General features: G+C 40.6%; 1 protein-coding gene across 1 annotated transcript; it reads right to left on the bottom strand.

The window, feature by feature from the left end:
* Positions 1–5,583: 5,583 nt before the first annotated feature.
* On the bottom strand, positions 5,584–9,522 carry LOC103811982 (interferon alpha-inducible protein 6-like). Its single transcript, XM_009084989.1, has 3 exons — positions 9,362–9,522; positions 6,454–6,600; positions 5,584–5,612 (listed from the first exon to the last, which is right to left on the bottom strand). Exons 1-3 carry the CDS (start codon positions 9,507–9,509, stop codon positions 5,584–5,586), a joined length of 324 nt encoding a protein of 107 aa, XP_009083237.1. The 5' UTR covers positions 9,510–9,522.
* Positions 9,523–14,138: the final 4,616 nt, after the last annotated feature.

Here is a 14,138-nt window from a genome sequence, read left to right as displayed (position 1 = left end):
AGTGCCTAGGTCAGCTAATTAATGGAAAGATTCTCCCTTTCTCATGTTGAATTTTTTCCACTGTAAGAGAATCTCTTTTCACTTCTGCTCAGCTGTGCAAAGGATATCTCAGAGTTAGAGAAGTCTTAGAATGGGATCCAAACGAGGAGCTTATGTATAACTGAGAGATTTTGGTGTTACAGACTCCAGTATTCACCACTGAGGAAAAGAAGTGGATCCACTCACATCAGTGGATTAATTCTGGCATTAGACATGGAAGAAACAGCCATGTCAGAAGCTTCTTCCCATCTTGTTTACTTCCAGAAGAAGATCAGCCCAGCAACTATTTCTACATCTCCACCAGAATGGTGAAAAAGAGAAGAACTTTGTTAAGTGCTCCTAGCTTTCTAGAGGAAAAGAGGCTCTGGAGCTCCTCCCAGAATCAGAGGGCTCCTGCTGCATGCACAAGATGTGTTGAAACCATAACACAAGTAAGATGGTGAGACAGTATTCTAGCAGATATCTGCTAGACCTTGGATTTCTCCCCTCCTTTGTTGGAAGAGTCCTCAGACAAGGGAGCAGTCTTCATTCTTTTGCTTCCATTAGCAGTGCTACTGATGGGTCCCTTAGTGACACAAGGGGTAAAGGGAAGCCTAGGAAATGACAAAAGTATTCTGGTATTTTTAAGCTTAGGCTGTGTTTTACACTCTCTCCACCAAGAGTTTGTGAGAATTTCATAGAACAAGACATGAACAAATCAATAGAGGAAACAGCATCTGAGCCACAATGCAGGCATTTATTGTCTCCTTGTGCATTAAATTACCCAATTAATGTTTCCCGTTGCCTTAGCCTGTTCTAATAAGGCTTGACTGTCGCTTATCAGCCCCTAATCTTCTAAATGATGAACAAGAACTGCAGCTGGATTTACAAGAGCCTTTGGGGCACAATACCAAACTCCCAGAGTGCCAAAGATCCATCCTTGGAATTATGCTTATTAGAGTTTCTCATTCATTATCATTTCCTTCAAACAAATATCCACTAATAAGATCAGATTGACTTTATTATTTATTATTTATTAAGTACTATTAAAATAGATACACTGGACAAGTAATCTCTGCATATAAATCATTTGTCAAAAAAAAGATATTTTCTTGCATAAAAATGCCATTTTGAAAACCAATACTTCTTCGAGTTAACTGAGTTTGCCTACTTTGTGGGTTTATTTTTCCTGAAAGGGTGATCTATAGTTTAAACTGTTTTGGGCTAAGAAATATCTTTTCAGAGTAACTGAAAGTAATTTTTATGGGCCATGTGCATGAGTTAACTAATTAGAATAACAATATTGGGAAAGAGGTGTGGGTAATGAGTAACTAAGAGGGATAAATGATTTTTAATAGACAATGGCAGTGCCTTCAGAATGACAAATACTTTCCTGTTGTATTATAAAAAATAAATACATCTGTTTTACTAAGAGAGACTTCTTATGAACTGTGAGGCCAGTTGGGGGGAGGAATAGATTCATTTAGATAAAACGCTATTAAATTGCCTGCATAGTGTCCTGTCAGGCAACTATCGACCCCATCCCATGGGAGAAATTGATTTCTGTGCAGAGAGCTATGTGCTTTCTGCAGTGTCTTGCTCCGGTGCTATTGCTCTGGTAATCACACACTGCTGCCTCTTTTCCTTTCTTTCCCTTTCTGCCTATTTGTTGTGGAAAGATTGATTGAGAGACATGAGGGATTCACGTTGCCATATTTGTTGCTATGTGACCTTTTCAATTACATTCTGTTAAATATGTAAATAATTAATTTGTAGTATTGTACATATGAATTTGCTGGAGCAGTCTGCAAGGCTTTCAGGAGGATGCATGTATCTTTGTTCTCCTGTAGACCTATTAGAGCTGACTCAGTTAAGGGAATTCAAAGGCAGCTGAGGATGCTCCCTGCTATTGGTAAGCTAGTTCTCAACACAAGATCTAAAGATGGGAAAATAATTCACACTAGTAACACCAGAATCACATATGTGCTGAAAAGTGAAATGATACATGATTAAGGACCTTTGCTTTGGTTTCTTTCTTTTAGGCATAAATACCTTTTGTCAAGTCTCACCAAAGGGACCAATTTTTTAACAAGCCAAAAACACGAGGTAAAGTAATGACAACATTAAAGTTGAAACCCAGTTTTAAATCTCCCCCCTCTGCAGAGGAATAAGAAACAGGGTCTTTGATTGCTGTGAAATGGTCACACTTTATTTCTCAGATAATACTTCAGTTTACAAAATTGTCTCACGAGTTATGTATATGCTTTACTTTTTTTACTAGCTCTTATAATTCTTCTATTAGTTTCATTCTTATGACTCATTTTAGCATCATCATCATTAGTGCTAAGCAGGTGTTTGAATGTCTGCTTGTGGGAATCAAGGCCCTTGCTCTTCTCTGGGAGTGTACCTTGGCATTTGTACATGGGGGTATCTGGGAATGGGAAAAAGCCAGGGTAGACCTTCTTGCTCCAACTCATGCCAGTGCTAAGGGCATAGAGGGCAATAAAGATCTGTTGGTAGATCACTGCTCAGACAAAATCACATTGCCTTACACTGCCCTTATGCTCCCTTCTTCCTCTGTAAAGAGATGGCAGGACTTTGGTGAATCCACCACTAACAAGGAACATTAAGTGCCTTAGAAATATTTAGCTGTGGTCTTAGGCATATAGCCAGTTTTCTCAACCTATACCCCAGTAGCTGTTTCACAAAGCTGCTGCAGCCTTTTTCAGAGGTGACACAAGGTCATGGGGCAGAGTCCAAACCAGCAACACAGCTCTCACAGAGGGTGAGCCAAGGCAGGAGAGGGAAACAGCACCTGGCTGATGTCCTGCAGCACCTGAGAGATTGTTGCCATAACTGGGATCAGGGATGACTTGGAGCAGGTTTGAAAGTGTGAGGGAAAGGGGATTGCTTAACTGGAGGGTGTTTTGGTGGGAAGAGAAGGAAAGGCAGGTCTGCCTTAAGCAGGTGGTTGTGATTACAACAGAAGAACCAGACAGAAACTCCATCAGAGTAAAACCAGCAGCCTCCCCCTCCCTTCCCTCTCCAGGGGCTGGTGACACCAGTTTCCAGATCATATTGTTTGTGTCCAGCCAAACCTTTTGCCTTGTGCTTAATGGTGACTGGGGCATGTGTGAAAATCACTGCTGCAGAGAGGTGACTGAGATCTGGAGAGATGCTTGAGAAAAATGGAGACAAGTTGGAAGAAAGACTGAAAGCTACATCTAAAATACAATTTCAGAGCACATGCCCCACTTTTCTCCATCAGATTCACAGACCCTTAAGTCTGGTTGTTGTCTGTGAGTCCTGAATACTTCAATATTTTACTTTGTAATAACTTCATTTGTAATTTTTTTCATTTTACACAGACATGGTGCTCTTCATTACTTCTCTTTATTTGTTAGAGAATGCTACAATTAGATAGCTACAATTAGCATCAGGCAATGAGCAGGGAAGCTTTCACATGCATGTGAGCTTGCAGACTGCCAATGAAGTCAAGTTAAAAGGCGTGTGATCTTATAAAAATACACCACATATGATTATGTCACTGCATCTCCTTCGCAGTGAACAAAAAAGTTCAAGATCCTCAACTAAGAAAGTTAACATATAAGCTACTGCTACTGTGGAAGAAATGTCTAAGTCTGTAATTGTACAGAAAGTGTGGGGAGAAAGAAAACATCCATTCCTGTTGATGTGACAGTGTGAGATTTGTGAATAGTATGTCTGTTCCCAGCAGTGGCACTGGGAGGCACTGAGATCTGCAAAGGATGTTTCTAGTCCCATCTTCACCCCTTTCAGGCCTGGGTTCCAGTTAAGAATAGCATATTTATTGGTGAAACTCTAAAGTGGATAACTCTGAAATACATCATTTTTAAGCATGGACTTAATGATCCATTGGATCCTTTTAAACAAAGGAAATTCTATTTCAACATAGGCAAAAAAATCTCAACTGTGAAAATGGTGAAACCTTTGAACAGGCTGTCTGGAGAAGCTGTGACATCTGCCTCCTTGAAGATTTTCAAAACCTGACTGACCAAACATCTATAGAATTCAGATTAACCCTTCTTCTAGCAGAAGGTTAGACTAGGGAACTGCCCCCATTCTCCTCACACCATGGTCTCTTTGAAATTAAATCTTTCTCTGATTTTATAACTTCAACTCCTGGTTACATTTAGGTGTTTGCCCAAGATAATTCCCTGCTAGAACAGCTGCTCCATCCCATGAAATGAAGACCTCATTTTTCATTTGGCTTTTAATACTTTGCATAGCACAGCAAGTGAAGATACATTTCTTCCCCTATTCATCAGCCTCTCCTCCATTCTAGCATTCCTCCCCTGATCAAATAATTCAATTTAGCTTTGCTGCAAGTGGAGGCAAACATTGACTTCTCATGTCCATTCAGGAAGGTGCCTAGGCACCAGGGAGAAGACCATATCTGAGAGCATGAGGTGCATGGGATGAACACATTTTCCAGCTGTGGAGAGATGCAGCTGAGATGGAAATTCTCAAGCAGGGTGACAGAAATTGTTAGAGAAAAATGCTGACTGCAGCACCACAAATCCAGTACCTCTTAACTTTTGGGCTGAAGGTGTGAGATTCCCTCCACCTTGGGGTGCGGAAAGGGAAGGAGAAGCTGTACTGTGTGATTTTGTTAGAAATACAAAGGGAGGGAGGTGATAGGGTAAGGAAGATGAGGAGCCAGAAAGACAGAAGGAAGATGAAAGTGTGGGGTAGTATGTATGTGGGAATTTGTATAGGGGATAGGCAATGTTATGTATATTTGGGGAAATGTCATCATATGAGTACATGTGAAGAAAAGGAGTCAGGTGTGGGGAACAGCAAAAAGCTCCAACAATTAGAGATACCAGAGAAAATAGGTTCTCTTCCTTGTATGTTCTCAGGTGTCATAAGTTTACAAGGGTGGTTTCAGTCCTCTTGGGACAAAACTGACCCCTCTCAGCAAACAAACAGGGACTTGATATTATTGTGAAAGAGATCTTTGAAACACTAGAGGGATACAAATATCAGTCGTGTCTGTGAGGTATGAAATTTCTTGGGACCTATTCTTGTTTGCTTATGTATATGTTTTATTAGGTAGAATTTAATTTGATAGACTATTAGAGGTACATCTGAAGGAAACTGCTGGATGCCCCTTACCAAGTGTTTCTATGCTTCTCGGTCCCAGCAGGGTGACTTCTGCAGCATGATCGCTTTTCATAAAATAAACAAAGCAAGCTACCTGGAATTGGAAAGTGTTGCTAAACCCAGGATTTTTCTAAGACAACCATGCAGTCCAAAGTACCTTAGCTTTCATTGGCTTGCGACTGTATGAGTCTGTGCTTCAGAGAATGTTTAATCAAGGAAGGAATTGCTCCTCATCTCTGTCCCCACTAATTTAATGCAAGAATACATAATTTTAACAGAAACTTTATTCGTGCATGTGGAATAGATTTTGCTTTTCATGTAAGTAACAGAGAAACCAAAGAAGGGGAGAAGCAGTCAAAGCTGCTGGTAAAGGATGAACTGCTTGCAGAGCTTATTTTTAGATCGATGTTTTGCTTCCATTCAGTGTCTTCCTCCTTTTCCACCCATTGCTAAGGACAAATAGAAAGAAACATGTAAGAACAATTTAAAGCAAAGCTGCAGTACAGGGAAACATGCAGATTATGTAAGCATTGGTGACAAACATTCCCAGGTCAAAAATCAAAGGTCTGTGCTACACTTTGAAAGACACTTTTTGAAATGAACAACTTCAATCTTGTCTCCAATTCCCTTCCTAACCCTGTAGGATTGATCATACTACCACAAACAGCTTCCTTACTGATGTGTTCAGGTATAGACTAGGCTTCCCCTGATTTATATGGGTGCAGGTTGCATTAACTTGGCAGGATGATGAAGAAAATTTGTGTTGTTCTCTGCTTTTGACCCAATTAATTACCTTTAAAGGAAAGAAAGTTAAGCAGTTCTAAAAGGCCACAAGTAGTGGACTAATGATTCCTGTCTGTCAGGCTGAGAAATCCGTTGTCATGTTTCATTGTTTCCTCTCAATAAATCTACTTTGTGTGTTCAAGTGTGCAACTCTTGGTTTGAGCCTGAATTTGTGCTTGAAAAAGAATTCATGAACTTCCACTGAGGTGGAAGCATAACCTAAACATCCATTGGGCTTTTTTGCCTGTCACTACGTGTTGCAGATCTCTGTCTCTGCAATTCACTCATACCTTTGCAACTTTATGGCATAGCTCTTGCCACTAATTCCCCAGTATCATTTCCCACCAAGGTTAAACCAACAAACAGGAGAAACATTGCTTCAGGTACAACTCAGCCACTTCTCCTATTTACATCCTTCATCCCGTAAATACATGCTAGAGCTGAAATAGTGCTGACTTCTCAGAAGTCATTTGTTGATTTATCTTTATCAGGAGAACTCTTACTTACAGATGGACTGGACAGTGGAAGTTGTACCACCCCTTGGAGTTCCACCTCCATGAGAACTGGCCTCCTTGGACATCATGTAGGAGGCTTGGGAACCACCAGAGATACCACTGCTAGTAAAACCTGATGAATGCGTTGTGCTTCTGGCCCCTAGAACAGTTACAAAGGAGATGTTACTGACAGAAAAAGGAAGGAACCTTATGGGACAGTTCTAAACTACTGTGTTTTAAATACATTCGAGGCTTGCAAATGTATCAAAAGACAAGGAGGCTGCTGATTACTTGGCTTGGTCTATCAGTATACTGCTGTTTAGCTGCCACCCTTGGGAAAGGATATTCACAGTGTTTTTCTGGATGTTCCCAGAACACAAAGAAAATCTATGACTATTGCATAGACTGTTTCTGATAAACCTGGACATCCAAAATAGTTTCAGCACAGTTTACCTCTGCTGAAATTGCACTTTTTTGAGGAGCTGCCTGAGGACTGTAGAACAAAATCCTACAGAAACTAAGGATTGTTGCAGACCTCACCATTTACTGTTCCAGGTGATGGATATGTCCCTTTCACTTCACTTTCTATAACATAAGCCTGTATATAATAGATGCTTGTAGAATTCAAACAGTGAAAGCTCTGGTAGCCGGTGGCCAATTTATATGTATGTCTTTGTTTCAGTATAAAGAAGCCCCAAGCAAAATATTCCATTGCAAAATCTTCTTCTCCTCCTCCTGGAGAGAAGTAAAGCATTAACGATGACAAATGTTAGCGATAATGCTTAAAGCATTCCTGGAGGATGCTCAAATATTTTGGTGATGAGCTTGTTAGAACATCTTCTGTAAAGTGATATTGAACAATACTCATGCTCTGCTGCAGAATCAGCCGCTCCTTCGAGCATGTTTGTTCTGGGGGGAGGAAGGGTTACAGTCTGAATGAAAAGGTTAAGAAGACGTGTTTGGAGAGATTTCAGTGAGCACCTGCGGAAATGAAATCAGGCCCTTTTAGCTCTCAATCAGGCAAAGAATGTGTGGCAAGCTCTCCTGCTGCAGTGAGCCAAAGCTCACACCTGTCTTGGCAATGTTACAGAGCTAGCATTTTCCACATGGATAAAAGCTCTTTTGGAGTATCTCCTGTCGGCATGGCTAAGGTTTTCTTGAGTCATGCAGATTTCTCTTCACCAAAACAGTGGTTTTCATAGAAGTCAATGTTTAATACAGACATTGCAAGAATAAAACTGGGCATTGTTAAATGTTTACTTTGTTTCTCTCTCTCCTATAATGATTCTTGGCACATGGAGGGATACCAGTCTTTAGTCTTTTGGCTTAAAAATGACCACTTCACACTCTCTATAGGACATGACCACTGAAGAGTTTGCCACTGGTTATGGGTGTGCTGAGAACTGCTGTACCACCCTTATCTGTAACAGAAGGCAAGCATGTGCAGCTGACTCTGGTGTATGACTAGAGTGAGTAACTGGCATCTCCTATGTACCAGTACTTCTGCTGCTAAGGCAGTGTGGTGCCTGAGAGCAGCTCTCCTGCTCTTTGCATTCTCTGTCCCCCTCCTTTCCTGACTCTCTTGTATTCTGTCCCTCGGCTGCTACCATCCCTTAAGCTCTTTGCTACTGAATATTCAATAAACACAGTATTCACCAATCTAAACTCACTTATCAAATCATACAAAGTAAAAATTAAAAAATGCCTCACAGGAGTCACATGCAGCATATCTCTAAATGACCCTTATGCCACTTATTCCCTCACTGTCTAGAGGGCCTCACACTATGAATAATATTGCAGAAATGTAAATCATATCTTAACCCTCTCTTTCTCCCCCCAACTTCCTTCCTCTCAATCAAGCCTATCACATTTTTTACTATTAAAAGACCCTAGCCAGCTTACCTAGCCAACCACCTGTTTTATGGCTGGAGGAGTCAGGTTCAGCTCAATCCTTCAAGAGATTTCTACCTGCTTACTGTGAAAGGAGTAGACCAGTGGTTGACCAATATGGCAGAGATCCACAAGTATAACCAGCCTGTTGGTTAGCATATTCCTAATGCTTGGAAAACGTGTTGGACCCCTAATGCAAAAAGGGTTTTGAAGCCTTTATCCGAGGCCAGCGAGCTAATTAATGAGCTGCTGGGTAAAGCAGGATTGCATGGGGCACTGTGTTCTGTGCAGTCATGCCTGTTTAGAGAACACCTGCTGAATCAGGTCACACAGGCAGGTCTGGCAGGGAGAATACCTTGTGTATGAATCCCACGGGATCTGGGGTTAAACAAGTGGCAAGCTGCTAAGAGTCGTCTGGTCAGGGACTGTTCTGTGCATGCAACAGAACAGCAAACACCTGCAGCATTAGCTCATGTGAAAGGCAGCTATGCCTTATTTTAGTACTTACATACGTGCTGTCAAGGATTTGTATATATTCCCTTTGTGAATTCAACTCCTCAACTACAGCTTATTTCCCTCTGCTACAGCATTTGCATAAGGTTTTACGAGTTCTCCCTGTATGGATGTGTGTGAGTAAAGAGCAAGGGAAATCTGATAATTTATATGAAATGTAGCTACACAGATCATGTTCTTGCATAAGTGCGTTGTTGCTTATTGCTACCATGACTTTCCATATTATTGATGATTCCTAGCAGAATAGAGAGACAGCACAAACTTCAAATAAACACTGTGCAAGACCTCATGAATACCACATATGTATGTGTTCATTCATGCATATGTACATACACAGAAAACACCCTTAATAGCATCCCACTCATAACATGGAGCTAAATGTAAGAATCTTTTGTCTTCAGTGCAATATGGGAATGTAGGAAAGAAGCAATTACTTGGCAAGCTATTTTCAAGGAGAAAAAATTGTTTGACCCTATGCACTGAACTGCAAAACCACACACACACAGAATTGCTCATACCCATTTGCTGGAGAGTAGAAGTGGGTCCTCCAGAAGGCACACCTCCTCCAGATGCTGTTGCTTCTCGGGACATCATTGATGAAGCAAGAGATCCTCCAGAGATCCCGGAGGGAGTGAAACCAGCATTGTGGACGTTCTGATCAGACATTTTTCTCTCTGGTGGGAGAAGTCTGGTGAAGTACTGCAAGACTCAGCCAGTCATTTTATACACTGCCTAGGTAACAGTGGAGAAATGAAACTGATGCCATAACCAGGAAGAATGGAAACTGAAACTTATCCTCATCCAGAAAAAGAAACTGAACTTTATGAACAGGCCTTTTTATTGCTGTTCCAAGGTTGAAATTTAGGCAAATCAACTAGTTTCCTCTTATGCTGCTAAACCAAATCAATAGTCTATGAATCATAGGTTGGTAACTGATGTGGCTAAGAACTTCACTTTTTTACTCTTTTGCATTGCACAATATTGTACTGAATCACACCTGTAGAAGATAGCCCCTGGTTTTAAGAATTCATGCAACTCTGAGTAAAGACCAGAGGCAAAAAGGAAGCAACTATGTGGTCATGCAGAAACTGCAGCTTGAGTTGGTTATGGTTCCCAGAGTTCAACTGTGGTATGGTTACCACTAAAAACACTGATTTAGAGGCAGCTGGAAATCAGAATCCAACTGAAAACAGATGGTTGGAATTGATTTCTATATGGAAGGAACTCTGAGTGGACCTTGTGTCATATGAGCAGACTGACACGGATGTTTTGTTCTTCCTCATGCAAATCCTCCTGGAGCAGATCCTCCATCTTTAATGAACAGGCCTTTGCAAATGGCACACACTCCTTTATTACAGCTTTTCTTAGCCAGTATCTTAAATAAGGCTCATTAAAAATCCATGGGCCTCCTCCCTTAGGTAAGGAGGAATATCTGATTAAGTCACACTACTGCAGGAATGGATCTCAAAGTGGAATTGCACAGAATAAAAATACAACATTTTCACAGTAGTATAATATGTATATCTTGTACAAATGTGGATTATAGAACGAACGATACAAAGCCCATTCCTCTCTTCTTATATGTGCTATTTATCTGAGTAGTAGGACATGTACCCCTGAGCAGCAATGCTCTTTTAACTCTTTCCTTTCATTCAGCTTTTCTTTAATTCATATATTGTTTTCTTCAATTCTAATGTTTGATATTTTTGTTTTCTACTCTGCTTGCATTAGGGTTTCTGTGATTATCATGCATCTCTAGCCCCATAATTTCTCAGGTCTCTCATTTATCATTTTGAATTACTTAATGTTGTAAAATACCTAAAGTTGGAGCTCACATGCAAGTAAAATTCCATGTAAGAATAGGACAATGAATGCTCTAGTCCTTCAAAGTTACAATAAAACAAAAAATGTCACTTTTTTTGTACATATTGCTACAGATCCTTCCTTCAAAGCTGGTAAAATCTTTTGGTGCATCATTAATACAATTTATTTAATATTCCAAATAGCCCATCAGGAAATGATGGTGAAATCTGGCAAAGCCATGGGAAATGAAGGCTTCATAAGTTGCAGAGACTCTATATGAGATGACATTTTACTCAATCCTAAAACACAATTCATAATGAATACACACAAAGCTGTTAAACTAAAAGTAGTCAAAATCAGATAAAATAAAAGTTTTATTGCAAACAAAATGCCTCAAGGCAATCCAGATTGGAAGAGACATCAGCAGATAAGCAGGAAAAGAAGAAATTAATAGTAGTCTCATAAAAATAGGATGAAAAAACTCAGTGTATTAAGGAGAAGGAAGCCACTGAAGGGATTCAAGGGAAGCCTCTGTTTACAAGTGTGCCATGGACCTGGTCAGAAAGGAGGTGGCTCTAAAATCTGCCATGTGGTTGCAGTGAGCTAGATGAGGGACATGTGCGTAGGCACAGATGACACAGTCCTAAAACAGCTGAGTTCTGCTTACCTCCATGCTCTTCGTGCTGCTGTGGCACAGCAGATGTAAGTTATGGAGAAGTTCTGACCTGGAGGGGGTTTGCTTTTATGCGTTTTCAGCTTATTATGAAAACTTGGAACAATCTCTTGTATGAAAATGAATGAAAACAAGGTCAATCTCTTGGGTCAGGACTGGGTCTGCCATTAGGTCTTAACAGCCATGGCCTCCCCTGGGCCTTCAGACCCTGCCTGAACAATGCTGTCAGTGCACTTCTCTGCAGCTCCATCACAACCATACTTCACTGAGACAGACTGAGCCACAGCCTGCCTTCATGGCTTGACCTTGGATCTGCCTGATTAGCAAGGATCAACTTGCCCAGGAACTGCTGGACTGTGATTGTCCCTGGCTGCTATCACCAGACCTGAATGCAATTTGTTGATGCGTGTTTCTGGCTTGACCTTGGAGTTGCTTCTACAAACTTGCCTGATGACTTGGGCTCTTGGTTCAACCTGCTTATCACCTCTGGACCCACCTCTCTTGGTGGGACAGCACCTTGTTGTGCCCTGGTAACATGCTACATGAACATCACAGCCTCCAGCTTAAAAAGACCCAGTGTCACTGCTGATGTGGGATTGGGAAAAAGAACACAGTCCTTGAGCCTGCAGCTTCCAAGGGTCCTCTCTCTTCACCAATTCATCCAGAAAGACATGCTTCTCCTTTCACCTGCCAGCTTTGTGTGAGACATTTTTCTAAATGATCCTCTACCTTTTTTTCTTTGTTTTACTGGCATTTCTGATTAGAAGGGGTAACTTTCAAGATGCTAGGTAAGTGTAGTTGATATTCAGCTGTGTTTTCAAGGAGCCTGGCAGAGAAGCAGTAAGGCAGTTTTAAGCCTTTGTGGACCGTTTGCCAAAAATCCAAGCAGTGATAATTGAAGAGCCAAACTGATGCAACTTCTAGTTAGAGTATGGAAGGAAGAGGAAACAACATCTTTATATCACCAAGCCTGACATTATAACAATAAATTGGATCTGGGAGAATATCTGAGTAAGTTAGCTACTCCATTCCAGAAGCTAAAAATCTGAGGAGAGGAGATAGCTGGTGTGAGCTGACCTGAAAATCATCCAGTGACACTTCTAAGCCTCAGAGAACAGGGAGTCAAGGCCATGAGTCCCAAGAGTATGACTGCCTTTATTTTCAGTGTCACTACAATTTCAGTAGCCTTAGGTGCTGAAGCACTTACACATATAGCTAACACAGTTTGATGTTTAACTCTCTGAGTTTCAGGTTCAAATTAAATCCTTAAGTGCCAAAAAACTAGACTGTGTGCTCGTTAAAACAAATTGGAAAACCAGAGGCTTGATTGGAAGCACTCTAAAAATTTGAGCCACGGGCATCCTTCCCTTCTTCAGTTAAAAAAAAACCCCAAAACCACGAAACAAAACAAAACAAACAAAAAAGGACACCAAACAAAAAAAAAGGAAAAAAACCAGAAAAGCGTGCTATGCTGAAAACACCGAACAAACAAATGCAATGAGATGTGCAGGCAACTCCTCTATATTTTGCTTGGAATGACCTTAATCACTTGTGTCTGTGGATATAAGCTGCTGTGTCTCTTCAGTATATTTTCCTTACAGTCCCCACTAGTGCGCCACTTCAAGATATTTACCTCATAGTAAAGCCAGGCAGCTGATCACAGACATTAATCTCTGCTTTCGGTAGTCACCTTTTTCAGTCCAATAACGTGTTCATCGAAGACACTTTTTCATAAACATTTTCCCATAAACCTCTGTTTCAAAAGAGATTATTCAAACAGCTTTTAAACAATTATTCTTTTGAAGAGTCTAATTGAAGGAAATAAACCTGTAGAGAATCTGACTGAACCAAAGATCTTCAGCATCCAAGATTATCTATCTGTCACCCTCTGACCTACTTCCTTTACACTACTTTTTAATTTTTGTAGCAATTATAGTGTATATGGATAATACCTATTAGCATATTTATGGTCATTGCTTCATATTTATTGTCTGCACAACTCATTAATCTTCATCTAGTGTGTGAAGCTGACAGCTCAATCTATTTTGCAATCTCTGGGCAGCAGCCATATCCAAAAAGCTTTTGTTTCCCTGTAAATAAACTGTGTTCAGGACCAGAGGACAATGGTACATCATACAGTGATTGACACAAGCCATGGCTGCTAATCAAAAGTAGATTTTATTACCAGCTGAGTCAAGTGCATTATGGGGCCATTGTTCTAGTGCTGTCAGGGCAAGAGCATACGTAGTCAGTCACCTTCTCAAGATGGGTTGATTGTTCTCCAAGATTAGACAGAGTTGCCTTATTATCCATCCCAGACAACAAGGCATCTCACCCAAACAGACGCCTTTACAGAAACTGCCTGTACATTGAATTGATTTGAATTGCTAATGCATAATCTGTCCAGCACAGATGTGCAATGAATATTTGGATGTTGTTTTGCATGTCAGTTGAGAAGACTGAATGATGAGGTGATGATCGTTCAGTGATGGGTACTGGACATTTGCCAACAATTGAGTTTGAGCACTTTCCCTGACAGTAATCAGATCAGCTTCCAAAACGTCTTTTCTTCAATTCACTGACAATTTATGTTAGAAGATAATGCAACTCTCTCACAGTTAACACAGTTGGCAGCAATTTGCATTTTTTTCATATAATTAAATTTTTCATTTCACCCAAGAAGAAATACATACAAGCCACCTATAACTGATATACATATTCCAAGACACTTCCAAAGTAACTCCACTTGAATAAGAGGCCACCTATATAAGCCAAAAATGGTGAAACTCTCCATAACACGGGTGGCACTAGTTTCATTA

Source organism: Acanthisitta chloris, unplaced genomic scaffold, assembly GCF_000695815.1.
Source record: "Acanthisitta chloris isolate BGI_N310 unplaced genomic scaffold, ASM69581v1 scaffold26671, whole genome shotgun sequence".
Classification (NCBI taxonomy): Eukaryota; Metazoa; Chordata; class Aves; order Passeriformes; family Acanthisittidae; genus Acanthisitta; species Acanthisitta chloris.
Note: the sequence above shows the minus strand (reverse complement) of the source record. Positions and strands in the feature narration are given on the sequence as shown.

Excerpts from the sequence above, each read along its gene's own strand:
- LOC103811982 (XM_009084989.1), bottom strand. The coding sequence starts at position 9,509 with ATGTCTGATCAGAACGTCCACAATGCTGGTTTCACTCCCTCCGGGATC. Across the intron at positions 6,601-9,361 it reads TTCTACTCTCCAGCAAATGG|GGGCCAGAAGCACAACGCAT; the intron begins GTATGAGCAATT and ends TAACTGTTCTAG. Across the intron at positions 5,613-6,453 it reads TTCCACTGTCCAGTCCATCT|CAATGGGTGGAAAAGGAGGA; the intron begins GTAAGTAAGAGT and ends ATTTGTCCTTAG.